General features: G+C 35.0%; 4 protein-coding genes across 6 annotated transcripts; 2 read left to right on the plus strand and 2 right to left on the minus strand.

Annotated features, from left to right (window-relative positions):
• Positions 1 to 524: 524 nt before the first annotated feature.
• LOC108471508 (probable glycosyltransferase At5g11130) lies at positions 525 to 2,865 on the minus strand. The gene is given in 4 exon segments (XM_053028680.1): positions 525 to 1,187; positions 1,275 to 1,629; positions 2,387 to 2,544; positions 2,607 to 2,865. Coding segments are annotated over 4 exon segments (1,410 nt in total). The 5' UTR covers positions 2,841 to 2,865.
• A 1,657-nt stretch (positions 2,866 to 4,522) lies between these two features.
• On the plus strand, positions 4,523 to 9,160 carry LOC108473124 (synaptotagmin-4-like). 3 transcript variants are annotated; one of them, XM_053029022.1, is made up of 13 exons: positions 4,523 to 4,818; positions 5,008 to 5,116; positions 5,183 to 5,250; positions 5,366 to 5,486; positions 5,593 to 5,720; positions 6,050 to 6,151; positions 6,337 to 6,411; positions 6,733 to 6,812; positions 7,068 to 7,218; positions 7,298 to 7,528; positions 8,015 to 8,308; positions 8,388 to 8,501; positions 8,803 to 9,160. In XM_053029022.1, the coding sequence occupies exons 1-13, from the start codon at positions 4,714 to 4,716 to the stop codon at positions 8,956 to 8,958; spliced, it is 1,734 nt and encodes a 577-aa protein (XP_052884982.1). In that variant the 5' UTR covers positions 4,523 to 4,713; the 3' UTR covers positions 8,959 to 9,160. The 3 variants fall into 3 exon arrangements, with proteins under 3 accessions (XP_052884982.1, XP_052884983.1, XP_052884984.1); XM_053029023.1 differs by having other exon boundaries at positions 5,204 to 5,250; XM_053029024.1 differs by lacking the exon at positions 5,183 to 5,250 and having other exon boundaries at positions 5,008 to 5,091.
• A 223-nt stretch (positions 9,161 to 9,383) lies between these two features.
• Positions 9,384 to 11,229, plus strand: LOC108472597 (uncharacterized). The gene has a single exon (XM_017774139.2). The coding sequence runs from the start codon at positions 9,835 to 9,837 to the stop codon at positions 11,002 to 11,004; it is 1,170 nt and encodes a 389-aa protein (XP_017629628.1). The 5' UTR covers positions 9,384 to 9,834; the 3' UTR covers positions 11,005 to 11,229.
• A 746-nt stretch (positions 11,230 to 11,975) lies between these two features.
• LOC108470966 (uncharacterized) lies at positions 11,976 to 13,691 on the minus strand. Its single transcript, XM_017772506.2, has 3 exons — positions 13,320 to 13,691; positions 12,581 to 12,639; positions 11,976 to 12,501 (listed from the first exon to the last, which is right to left on the minus strand). Exons 1-3 carry the CDS (start codon positions 13,461 to 13,463, stop codon positions 12,171 to 12,173), a joined length of 534 nt encoding a protein of 177 aa, XP_017627995.1. The 5' UTR covers positions 13,464 to 13,691; the 3' UTR covers positions 11,976 to 12,170.
• Between the last annotated feature and the right edge of the window lie 29 nt (positions 13,692 to 13,720).

Below are 13,720 nucleotides of genomic sequence, written 5' to 3' on the forward strand. Positions count from 1 at the left end.
AAAATCTAAATATATAGATTTATTGTCAACGAAACACTTTAATTAAAGTTTGTGTTCTTTTATCATTTTATCTATAATTCAATAAACCAAATAATATACGTTCATTAATATTTAAAAGAAAAACAAATAATAAGTTGTAATAAATATCTTATTAGAAATGGGATATTAAAAATTAAATTTGTATGAACCCATGTGATTGCTTGATGTCAAGGTTGTTCATTGTCTAGGTGTAGTTTGAGTTTAAGTTGCGCTAATTCCGCTAATTGTTCGGTTTTGCACTATTATTATAATTCACCAAAAAATAAATTTGTATTTAGTAAATTAATTAAATTTATATTTAGTAAATTAGTGATGTTTTATTTTTTACTCAATAAGTTTAAATTAGAAAAATTGTCGTCTCATTGTATATATACATCTTTTAATTTTCTTACTAAGTTTTTTCTCTTTTAAAAATAAAATACAAAATTTCAATTATTATAAAATAGTACATATATATATCATAATTGCCATTTAAATTAAGCATATTAATCTGATAATCTTCGGTTAAGCCTCCTAAGCCATACTGAATGCATCACCATATGCATTATATCATATGGTTTGGCTGGTCGATTAAGCACAAAATGTCTTTGCACCTTGAGGACCTTCCTTTGTTTTTCCAAATATTCTTCCTCAGAAATCCCTTGCAGTATTGTTTTGATTTCCGGTATCTTTGCGATGGGAACATAAACGGAAAATTTACTCCAGTCAAGGACATCGCTGAACGGAAGCACGTAGTGGTCGGAAACAATCACCGGAACACAACCGGAAAGTATCGATTCTACGACTCTTGGGCTTGCCACTTCGTACCCACTAGGGCAAAGGCAAAACTTACTTCGGCTTATTAGTTCAGTGTAGTTTAGGGTTTTGGGGAGATATCGGAATACTCGAATATCATTGTCTTTTTTCTCCCAGTATTTGAATAGTATTTTTCTCACGTCCCCGTGTTCGCCGCCTGCGAAGAAGGCTAGGATTGAACGGTTGTTTGGGGGTCGGTTCTTTTGGGATTGTGCAAGAGCCCCAAAACGAATGTACACTTCTGGCATTGAAACGTCCCTTTCAGGTTTAAATCCTTCAGAGGAGTTGGCATTGCAAAGAACTCTAATGAAATTCTTGAAAAGCTTCGGGTCCTTAGCTGAAACATCCGGTGCCTGAAACAACCAATTCTCTACTTCCATGATTTCGACATAAAGATGAACAAAACCGACAATATATATTATGTACAGTAAAATATGTACCCAATCATGACAAGAGATCATAAAATGATCGGCTCCATTGCTTCTATTCCAGTAGGGATATCTGCTTGATACTATGCCAATGTAGTCCTTCACTATGTGCTGAAGGCGCTCACGAGAATAATTCGTATAAGGCCTGTAAACATACTTTATAATATTCACGACGCTAACAGGGAGGAAAAATGCAAGGGCTTCATCGGGGCTTCGAGCTAAAAATGGTGAAATATCGCTCTCAAGTTCATCAATGAATTGCCCCTCAATTGAGTATATATCATTTACTGGACCATTATGAAATAGCGGTGAATCTCCTTCCTTGTATGTCCACACTCTGAATAGCTTCTGCATTTCAATGTGGCTCCTGAATATGCATCGAAAAGTTTTACAACAATTAATTATTAACTTTTAGTAAAAAAAAAAAAAAGGAAACATGGAAAGTAAAGTTTGGGATTTCGTGTCCTTGGCATGTTTGACAAATGAAGGAATATATCATGTGACCAATGAATTGAAAATGGAACTGGTAGTTTTCAATTCGTTGTATGCAAAGCATCCTTAAATTCATAAACTTGGGACCATCTAGAATTCGATAGTGTTTGGAGTATAAAAGAATATAGAGACTTCAAAACATTGACAACGAAGAGATAACCGACTTATTGATTGAGGGAAGCAGAAAGTTATGAACCCTATCTTCTTTCTATTATACTATCAAGGCTATACAGTCTTCAATGCAAGTTTTTCTGTGTGCAAATCACAAAAGGGAAAAATTCATTGAAAAGGTTCTATTTTCAGTGTTTTGTTCACCATACCCTACCATTTATAGGCTTTAAATCAATGGCAATCTTAGCCGTTCTTTTTTGACTTTCTACTCTTCCAATTGATGATCTCATACTTATAGGAGTAATATCAATTAGATGAAATATAACCATGATTCTACCTTCAAGGATCCTGCCCGATTTATGGCCCAATGCAACTACATGCAGAAAATTAAACTGAACTTGCATTAATAAGCAGTAAAGTTGCAAGTCACTTTCTTACTGGTTCTTCTCCATATGATTCAAAAACTAATGTATTAAAAGCCAGGCTAAGGTAAAGAAGAAATGACTAGGATGTTTCTTAACTGATGAAACGCGTAAGGGTTTCTATAAACTGATCCCTTGGGAACGTAACTCTCCGGCCTGTTGGAAGTATAACTCCGTGACCGAGATGCCGCTCGTATGGCCTCTCTTGCCATCGCCAACTCTTCTTCCAAAACCTCAATCTGGCTCTTCTTTTGCACCTGTTAACACAAAATAAACGACACAAAACGTCAAAATAATAAAATAAAAAACTAAAACCCACCATTATGCTTTCGTTATATTAGCTTACATCATTATGAAAATCAGGAGCAGAACTAATATTTGGAGTTTGAGAGTTTGAAATGTCAGAATAATTTTCTCGGGAAACCTTAGTGTGATTGGATATAACAGAAGAAAAGGAGTAGAGACGGTAGTGGTGATTGATGGAAGTGAAGAAGAGAATAAGGAAGATAGAAGGGTATACGAAGAAAGGGATGGTGCAACTCGGATCAGCCATAGAAATGAACAACTGACGTATTGGTCTCTGTGGCCTGTGATATAAAGTCAAGTTTTTATTTATATGAAGAAGCAGAGGTTTAGTGAATCACTAACACTCCTTTTTCAACAAACATCAAATCTCTCTGATCCTAATTAGTTATGTCTGCCTTCTAATCCTTCAATTTTCAAATCTCAAACCGTCACACCTTTTAGTTATTTGGCAAGTCACCTTATCCCATGGGCTTTTGGGATTTAGAAATTTTCGTCCATGTTAATAACTAGATTTAGCAACATATATATACTGCATGTGGGTGATAAATATATATAATTATTTAAAAAACTTAGTTAATAATATAAAATTAATGTTAATAACATGAATTTAATTGAAATACTTGGTGTTGATGACGATATGATCAATATATAGTTAATGATGAATTTTTATAGATGACCTATACTCTTAGGTGGCATTTAGGGTATTCAAACGGTCGGTTCGTTTAATACTTAAATTGAATTCCTATTAATCGAAATACTTAAAATATAATAAAATCTTTTACCTGCTAGTTGATTTTTTTTAAATTTATTAACCGAATTGAAATATTTCAATTAATTCGATCGGTTAATTGAATTAATCAAAATTTATATGTTTTTGTCTTTTGATTAAAATAAATATAAAACATATAAAAATACATTACTAATGTTCATTTTCTTTTATTTAATAATTCAAAAACTTTAAATGAAGGTGAAGATAATAAATAAGACATTAAAAACACTACATAACTCTTGAAAGTTAACAATCAAACACTACATAAGTCTTGAAAACAACAAATATTTCAATTAATTGGTTAATTCAGTTAATTATCTGATTTTGAACCGAATTAACCGATAACATAAATTTAAAAAAAAATCATTAACTGACTTTTGATTGAACTAAATTTAACCACGACCGATTAACCGAACTAAATCAATTCGATCGATTAATTCGATCTTAACCGAACTGTGAACACAGGTCACATTATTTTTGTAAATAAAAAAGTGATTTGCACGTATATATAGTATTTATAAAAACGAGCTTATCAAATTTTTAGCAGGTGTGATTTCTTAATAGACAATGGATAATGCAATAATTATGTTTTTATTTTTTCTCCGCTCCAATCAACAGATAATTATGATTAAATTCAAAAGTATCAATCAAAAAAATAACAGTAAACTGAAATCGTTAAGATTATAACTAAAACAATATAATAAGGAAACCTTTAAATTTGAATAAATAATATTTTTTTTTACATAAATAAATAAATAATCAGTTAGACGTGCATGAAACGGGAAACAGACATTGATGATTTGAGGGGAACAACTTACAAGTGGCAAATGGAAGAGAAATTATTGGGCCACTTCCACAGCCCAAGAATCAGATCCCAAGGTCCAAATTCCGCTGTTTAAGCCTGGACCTTTTCTATTTAACTACTGTTTTTTTTTTTTACTGTTTTAAGCAGTAAAACCTTTTTTTTAAATTTATAATTATTACAACCATAATAAGTATTATTAAAATCAATTATCATAATACATCATCAAATTAATAATTAAAATACATTCAAACTTAAATTAACTTTCTCAAAAATTCCAAAAAAATCAACTTCTCATTATGTCATATCAAATGCAGAATAAATAAATGTTGAAGTAAATTGGTTAATCATTGCTTGGACAAGATCAAACTCGTTTCCGTAGTTTCTTTACTACAACTAACAACATCCGGATCCAAATTTTTCGTTTAGCTTCTTCCTCACTAGGAAAAAGCTCTTTCTGACGTTGGCTTCAAAAGGCAATCCCAGAAAATCCAAATATATTTTCACCTAGATTCATTACCTGGGGTTGTAACAAAACTAAACAAAATTATGGCTTTCTTTTTCTGTGTGTTCCTTGGAGTTTCCATTGGCATCGGGTTGATCATTGCTTTTGCTCGATATGGGAAAATTCGATCCACTCGTCGTACTGATCTGGTATTTCCATTTCATAGAAATCAAAATCCAGCTTTTTACGATCTCTTTCTTTCATTTCCTGACGTACATTTCATTTCTCTTGCTTTCATGCACGTAAAATTCTCCCCTTAAGTATTGGGATATGAAGCAAATAAATGTGTTTTTCTGATGGTTAACAAACTACTGGGTTTTGGTGACACATTATGTTAGGCAAGGACGATCGCTGCATTTGCAAGGTTGACAGTGCAAGATTCAAGAAAAATCTTACCACGTCAGTTTTATCCACCTTGGGTTGTCTTTTCTCAGCGCCAGAAGTTGAGTTAGATCCATTATCAGATTATATATCTATCTCGTGTTGTTATCATCGAGTCGCTACTAATATTAGTTTCTTCACAAATACAGTTAGGTTGGCTTAACGTCCAACTTGAAAAGATTTGGCCATCGGTTGACGAGGTAATTGTTTATTTTTTAACTACTAATGTTAGTTAGACTTCAGTATATGTATATAAATATATATATATATACCAAAGGAGAAGCATTTTTGTACCTTTTGCCTATGATGGTATAGGCAGCATCAGAGTTAATAAGAGCGAGTGTTGAGCCAATTCTTGAACAATATACACCGGCTATCTTATCCTCTATGAAGTTTGACAAGTTGACTCTTGGTACAGTTGCACCACAATTTACAGGTACATTTTTGTTCATTACAACTTTGTCTTCTGTTAATATTGAGAATATCTTATATAATAATAGTGTATCAGTGAATCAAATGACAAATTTGCCAATATTCTTTAGGTATATCCGTCGTTGAGTGCGAAAGTGGTGCTGATGGAATCACAATGGAGATGGATATGCAGTGGGATGGTAACCCCAACATTGTGCTTAATATTAACACCAAACTCGGTGTTAGCCTGCCAGTGCAGGTAACCTTTACTTATTGTTCATGCTTAAAACTTCCTTTCTTGATTGTATTGTTAAATGTATTTGATAGAAACCTCTTCTTCTTGGTAAAAAATTAGCACTTTTGCTTTATATGTGTATATTTGTAAGTGCTATATGTATTTAAGCGGAGGGAATCTGTTTGATGATATTCATCGACCTTGCTAAAGTCCATCTGTTTTGGTGTTTAAAATTTGCTGGTAACAATACATGGGCGTGCTTTCATTATCAGATATGTCTAGCTTACTGTATCCATTGCTTTCATGTTTATGTATTTTCCTTGACACCTCTTGGTTTAAACTTGTTCATTTAGGTAAAAGATATTGGGTTCACTGGGGTTTTCAGGTTAATCTTCAAACCACTTGTTGCTCAGTTTCCTTGTTTTGGAGCTGTTGCCTATTCCTTGAGAGAGAAGGTAAATAGCAATAATCTTGTTAACATTACACTACATTACCAAATTGATTGACTATATATTTGTGCTCCTTCACAGCTTATGCAAAAATACAAGCTGAAAATATTATTTGCTGCAACGAAATAACTCATCAATGCTAGAAATATGTATATTGATATCGTGATTTCTTTATATGCTTCTTCCTACAGAGAGATCTTGACTTTACACTAAAAGTTATTGGAGGTGATCTATCATCAATACCCGGGGTTTCTGATGCCATTGAGGTGTGGAGAAACCTTTTTCCCCATATTTTCTTGTTATTCTCCTATTATTTGTATATTGTGTTGATTAAGGCCTTCGAAATATATATTGACTTGAAAAATATGGAGGCATATTAAACGAGTGCAAAGTTAGCAGTAGATTTTCCAAGATGGAAGTGAACAACCCTGTTTGTTAACAATCATTTGTGAGCCAGAATTTCATGATAGTTTACATAAAGAAGTATTAATTGCATTGAATTTTTCATGAGTTCTTGAACCACTGAGAGTATAAATTATTATAAAATGTGGTTCTGATGAACTGATTTTAAAGTTCTGCACTGACAGGAAACAATCAGGAACGCTGTTGAAGATTCTATAACGTGGCCTGTCAGGAATATTGTACCCATATTACCTGGGGATTACAGGTATGCTAAGCTGGTCAAGTTTCTTTCTACAATGAATATTATTCAAGAGTTTAAGCACCTATAATCATTAATGTTCTGTGATTGTCCTAGTGTAATGTTGTGACATGACAAAGCTGGAATCTGAGTTCCCAAAGAATACCCTATTTATGTTTACAGAAAAACTAAAATGTCAAGCGCTTATTTTCTTTTTGATTTTCCTAGTGATTAGCTCTTGTTTTTCTGTGATTATACTCTTAATTCTTAACCCTTTACCAGTGATCTGGAGCTGAAACCAGTTGGAACATTAGATGTGAAGCTTGTGCAAGCCAAGGAACTAACAAATAAGGACATCATTGGGAAATCTGATCCTTTTGCTGTCTTATTTATACGTCCACTTCCAGATAAAACGAAAAGGAGTAAAACCATTGTACAATACTTACCATCTACAAATGATGTTTTAACTCTATAGTTATTCAGGATTGTGTTTAAACTCTGTAGTTATTCAGGATAACCAATTGAATCCAATTTGGAATGAGAACTTTGAGTTCATTGTAGAAGATGTGTCCACTCAATACTTGACCATAAAAGTCTTCGATGATGAAGGGGTTCAAGGTGCTGAACTCATAGGCTGTGCTCAATTAGCATTAAAGGAGCTTGAGCCCGGTAAAGTGAAGGAGGTATGGCTGAAACTGGTCAAGGATTTACTAGTCCAGAGAGATAATAAATACAGGGGTCAGGTGGGGATCCCTTTTCTTTCTATTTACTTTTTTATGCTTGCAACACTTGCATGAACAAGATGAGCTCATTTTTCAGAGTCAAAGAGACGAAACCATAGATGATATGTTAATCCAAAACGTGATCACACATTTCTAATCTAGAGACAATGTTTTTAAAGTTTGCCTTTTATCAATAGTAACTGGTATGAGTCTTCAGATTTGAGGAAGTTAAAGGCAATTTTCATCCACAGGGACATTGCCACCATGAATTGGAAGAATGATAGCTGTAGAATTTCCAGTTTTCTTGAAAGAAAACCATACATGCCACTGAAAAAACAAATTAATGTCATTAAGAAGAGAAAATGTGGTTTCAGTGTTTAATCCTTTAAAATAATTCTCGCTCATAACATTTCTCTCCTGCATCGGTTATGAAGTTTATCTTTTACAAAATCTTAAACAACTTGGATGTTGCAGTTCCTGATAAATTTCATGATTTCTTTCCAATAGGTGCAGCTTGAGCTCCTTTACAACCCTTATGGCACAGATAGCACCTTTAAGAATCCATTTGACGCTGATTTCTCATTGACATCATTGGAGAAAGCCCTTAAATCTCCAAATAGTGAAACGGAAGCTCTTGCTCCTGAAAAAGCGGGACAAAAGAAAAGAGAGGTCATTGTTAGAGGAGTACTGTCAGTGATGGTTATATCAGGTGAAAACTTGCCACCAGTTGATTTTAATGGAAAGGCAGACCCTTTTGTGGTCCTCACAATGAAGAAATCCGAGACAAAATCCAAGACAAGGGTAAGCTGCTTTTAGGTTTTCCTTTGTTTTTGGTCGGTGCCTTTTTGGCTTTCACATTCAAATATTTCCCTTTTCTCAGGTTGCTAATGAGACCTTGAATCCAGTTTGGAACCAAACCTTCGACTTTGTAGTGGAAGATGCATTACATGAAATGTTAATTATTGAAGTTTGGGACCACGACACTTTTAGGAAGGTAAACTCTCACTGTAGTTTCAGTTGCAACTTTTTCTCTTTTTTTGTTCCCTTCAGGCTGGTAATTCCCCATCAATTTATGGCATCCTTGCTGAAATAGAATTCCACCTAAATGCTCAAAAAACCCAATACATCACCAAAAAAAAAAAAATTGTTTGACATAGTGTTGCTTCCCACATAAATAAAAAAGACTGTTCATCACCATTTGCAGAGGTGACAAAGTAGAGATCTGGATAGTTGCTGGAATTTAAGTTTCGTTGCTTTAATCAGGGTGTTTAAGCATTTCTAAAACAATGTTTCAGGAAAAAATTGGAAGAATCGTCATGACACTCACTAGGGTGTTATTAGAAGGGGAATTTCAAGACAATTTCACAATAGATGGTGCTAAATCAGGAAAGCTTCATCTCCATTTAAAATGGAGCCCTCAGTTAGTATTCCGTGACCGTGATACTAAATGAAACATAAAATTTTTCAGACCAACATCCGTGGCATCTCCTCCCTGGCACTGATGAAGAGATGAATGGAATGCCTGCTAATTCTCAAGCTATGTAAACTAACATCGAGGAAATGGATATATGGATGTCAGCCTGTTGTTTTCTTCAGTGTAGATCGTCATGAATTTTCTTTTCTATTTAAGCTGTTAGAAATTTTGCTTAAAAACCAATCCGGTTATATATGGTAGAAGTTAGTGCATTTAAACAGATAAAAGAAAAGTGAATGCTCAATACACTTAGGCAAATCGGGTTGATTTCAATACACTTGGTAGCAACGACATCATGACAATTGCACTGTTACCCATCGCGGCCCATTTCGAGGGTTTCGGCCCTTTTTTTTACTTGGCTTGCTTGAGCGCTTAAACCTTCTTATTCACAATAAATTAGGACTTGTTTGTATAAAGAAAATAATTTCAATTGATAAATTGAATAAAACCCAGCTATTTTTAGTGTGTCAAGTAAATGAGCAAGCTCATGTACTGTATCTGTTTTTGTATGATTGTGTTTAGGGTTGGTCCACTACCATCAGCGAAACCAGTAAATCACAAACAACAAATTGGATTGAAAGGACAGTCGTTTGTTGATAGCTAAGAAATTGAATTGAAACTGGAATGCGTGTAGAAACAGTAGAAAGTTCTCGCATATGTTAATAGTGATTAAGATTTTGTTCCCTTCTTTTCTTTTTTTTGTGATAATTATGAGGTTTTTGCCCTTGATGAAACTAATTGAAGGTTTGGTCATATAATTATATGTATGGACTGGTAGTTGAGAGGTTCTCTCAGGTTTTCTCCCTTCACGCCACATGCAGTAAGCTTCGAATCTGAGCAGTATCCCTGAAAAATGGATCATACATCAAACCAAGACAATCAACAGTTATTTTCACTGCTAACGTCCCTTCAAAAAGCTTCTAAAGATCTGCAGAAAACCCCCATTTTTTCAACACATGAACCCCAATCCACCCGTGAACCTTTCTTACACCTTGAAAAGGATGCCAACCCCATACTTAGCAACGATCCTCATCTCTCCAAGCTCTCTCAGCTACTTTGCAACCTCAAAACCCTGCTTGAAAAGCTCCAAAAATATCAGGGCTATACCCTGCCTTCCATCCTCAGACGCCAAATCATCAACTACAAGATTTACCAAGTTGCTTATTCAATCGATACTGAAATCCAAGCCTATTTCGACCGACAAAGCGTTCAAAACCTTGTGGAAACACTTGAAGGTTCGGATGACGAGGATGAGAAAGTGAAGGTTTTGGCCGAGTTTGAGAAGCGTTTATCGCAAGGTTTTGATAGTTATTTTCAAGATTTAATTTTGAAAGCCAAAGTGTTCTCAATCCTTGAACTTTTGCTTTGTGATTCATCATGCTCTATAAGAATTCAGGACCAGGTAGCACTTGTAATAGCTTCATTGATTAGATTCAATAAAGATGTTTTTGTGGGACTGGTGCTAATGGGTCCAACTGTTCGAGCTTTAATATCAACGCCATCTTGTTGTTCGATTCGAGTTCTTTCTTTGCTAATCAAGTTCATTAGAATCCCTTTGGTTGATGAATTAGAAGCACACAAAGAAATCCCTAGAATTATAAGCCTTTTAAGCTCGGAAAATGTGTCAATTCAAGTTGGAGCCTTAGATTGCATACTTGGAATCGCGTATTATGGGAGAAGAGAAGCCATTGAAGCAATGCTTGAAGCAGGGTTGGTTGAGAAGCTGGTGAAGTTGCAGAGACTAGAAAAGCAATCCAATGACGATGAAAATGGAACAAACAATGGAGGTGGTTCAAAATCAGACCCAATAATGGAATGCGATGAAGAGGGTTATGTTGGTAACTGCCCATTTGAAGGTTGTGTTGCAAGATTTGCTGTGCAATTAGAAGCAGGAGAAATGTTAAGTAAAAAGGAGAAGACAGAATTCAAGCTAGAAATTTTGAGGAGGGTCAGAGAAGCCTCTATTTCTGAGGCAGAGACTGCTACCATTGTTGCAGAGGTACTATGGGGTTCCTCCCCTTGAAATTAGATTTGAAGCGTAGGCTTTTTTGTTTAGTTCAACAGATCTGAGGCTTAGTTAGAGCTCCTTCTTAGTGATTTGTATTCATGTATTTTAGTTGCAATGATTGTTTCAGGATATATGAAACATTGGCAAAATAGTTTTCGCCAGGAAAGTCGAGCATGGAATACTTCAAACATTGTGAAGATAAAAGGAATCTCATCTTACAATTGATTCTTTTGTTGGAAACCAGTCATTCCGAATTATATGGTTAAGTGTTACAGATTCCGCTCGACATCTTAAAAGGCAGATAACTTTCGCTTGCCTTTAACGTATTTTAAGTAACAATATTCTTGCCAACAACTTATACCAAATCGAGAAAGATTCTGCCAACTAATATATACGAAAAGGCATTGCCAAAATTACCAAAGAATCAAAACTATAAAGGGTTTTTTTTTTCTCTTTTTGTTCTTTATTTCAAGTTCTGCAGAATTCTCCTGAGAATCATAATAAGTTATTCATAAACCGAAGGTGAAACTGATTTCAACTAAAAACTTAAAACATAAATATTTTGCCACTTCTCTTGTTGTTCAGTTGAGTAAAAAAAGGAGGATTGTAACTTCGAATGCATAAGCAACTTCAATAAAAACCAAAGGCTAGAAGAGGCAAGGAGAAGAAAAAAAAGAGAAATGACAAAAATATTTCTAACATCAACAGTCAATAACTGGTAGGGATTTCCTCCCTGAATGAATTTAGTCGGTCAAAGATCAGGCAGTGCCTTCCTTTCATCCCTCCACCTTACTTCTCACCCATCCCTTTTTTACTGAAAAAACATTAGACATTCATCAGAAATTACCAAGCGTCCTGTTGGAATTAACAAAAAGCCGTAAGCTGGAGCATGGTTGGAAGCAACCACATGCGCAGTATGCATAGATGAAATCCTGAAGGAGCAAAGTCATACAGAAGAGGTTAGGAGAAAAGAATTGAAGCAAAGATTATAATACAATGGTGCTAGAACCGTATATTAGGAAAATATCAAACAAGTCTGATTTCCAGAAATTTCACAATGTTCTCTACCCTAATTTAGACAGACACCCTTAGTCCGCAACTTGAATCGGCTCATTCTAACTTCCAACTACACCATACCCCTAACCTCAACAAGACAATAAAAAACAACAAGAGATTCAAGCTCATTTTCGCTTTTTAGCCGGTGGCTGAAGCTCTTCCTCTTCATCCTCGTCTTCCTCTTCTTCTTCTTCCTCCTCTTCCTCACCATCATCGTCGTCGTCATCGTCATCATCCTCGTCCTCATCATCCTCGTCTCCACTGGCACCATCCCCATTGGCCTCGGGTTCATCTTCTGGATCTCCTTCATCTTCACCAGATGCATCCTCCTCATCTGCATCTTCATCTTGATCATCTCCTGCTTCATCTTCCTCATCCTCATCATCCTCGGTGTCACAGGCATCCTTGTTCTTAGGACTAGGTTTTCTCACTGCATGAAGCTGAGCAAGCGGAAACCTGAAAAAGCAAATAGACCAATTTTCCCAATCCACGTATAAAAGAACAAGTTAAGAAAGATGCAAAGACTGCAACTAACCCTGTATATGCTTCAGGCTCTTTGATATGGCTATCAATTCCATCAGGCAGACTTCCCATCTGGGAAAACAACAAACACTTGCTGAGAATAAAAACAGAGTTCTTCCAAGTGCAGTTCGTGAGTATAATGTAACAGGCAAGCAGATTGTCACATCAAAGGACACCACTTCAGGAACAGAAAAATGAAATTTCCCATTGCCATATGAATCATAAATAATATACTTTTAAACCAAATGACAAACAAACAAGCATTCTTGCACCAAAACACATAAAAAAGAAAAAACAACAGGACAAACAACACAACGAAATTGTTCTTAATCTTAAAAGGTAATCGCTTGCTCTTGATGTGTCATTATCACTCCATATCAAATGAACCAATGCTTTCAAAGTCACAGTGTCTTCTATAATCTTTTCCTCAACAAAACCCTAACCAAATTCTTCCTTAACATCCTACAATATTACATGAGAATTAAACCTATTAGGCAAATGAACAAAATCCCCAGTCTCAAACAAGATTCGAAACAAAAGCAGCATTGAAGCTGAAAATTGCAAATTTCTAGATTCTAGAACAATGAAATCAAATTATCATAGAAAATTTGTCAATTTCGCAATAAATTCAAGGGGGAACCCTTATAAAGCATTAAAGCAACTACCACTCAAAACTACTGACCCAGAAAATTAAATTGCAACTTAAAAACTTAAGGTAAATTGAATAGCAAAAACAAAAGAAAAAATTATACCATCATGAGTAACCAAGCGACAGACTTTGTAGCAATACTGGCGGACTCCACAACCATAGCTTGCAGTGCAAAGCCCAATAAACTGTCCGAGAAGTAGAACCCATCGTTTCGGGTCAGACTTTCCATTTGCGTGACCTTTGACATATCGTAGACTGAGAGAAGTTTAAACTACAAAAAAAGCGACCCCAATTGAAGAGAGAAAGTTAAGAGATTGAATTATGCTTTTCGAATTTTGGGGGGTTTATGTTAGGGTTTTGGAGATATTATTATTATCCACATGGTTCTAGAAAGAGTGCTTGATGTCAAAGATAAAGAGACCGTGGGTCTCGAAGTTATGCATAACAGCTAAAACTGAGACCGTCCGATTTCTTTGATTTGTCTTTATCCATGGATACAATCAT

Source organism: Gossypium arboreum, chromosome 5 (genome assembly GCF_025698485.1).
Source record: "Gossypium arboreum isolate Shixiya-1 chromosome 5, ASM2569848v2, whole genome shotgun sequence".
Taxonomy (NCBI): Eukaryota; Viridiplantae; Streptophyta; class Magnoliopsida; order Malvales; family Malvaceae; genus Gossypium; species Gossypium arboreum.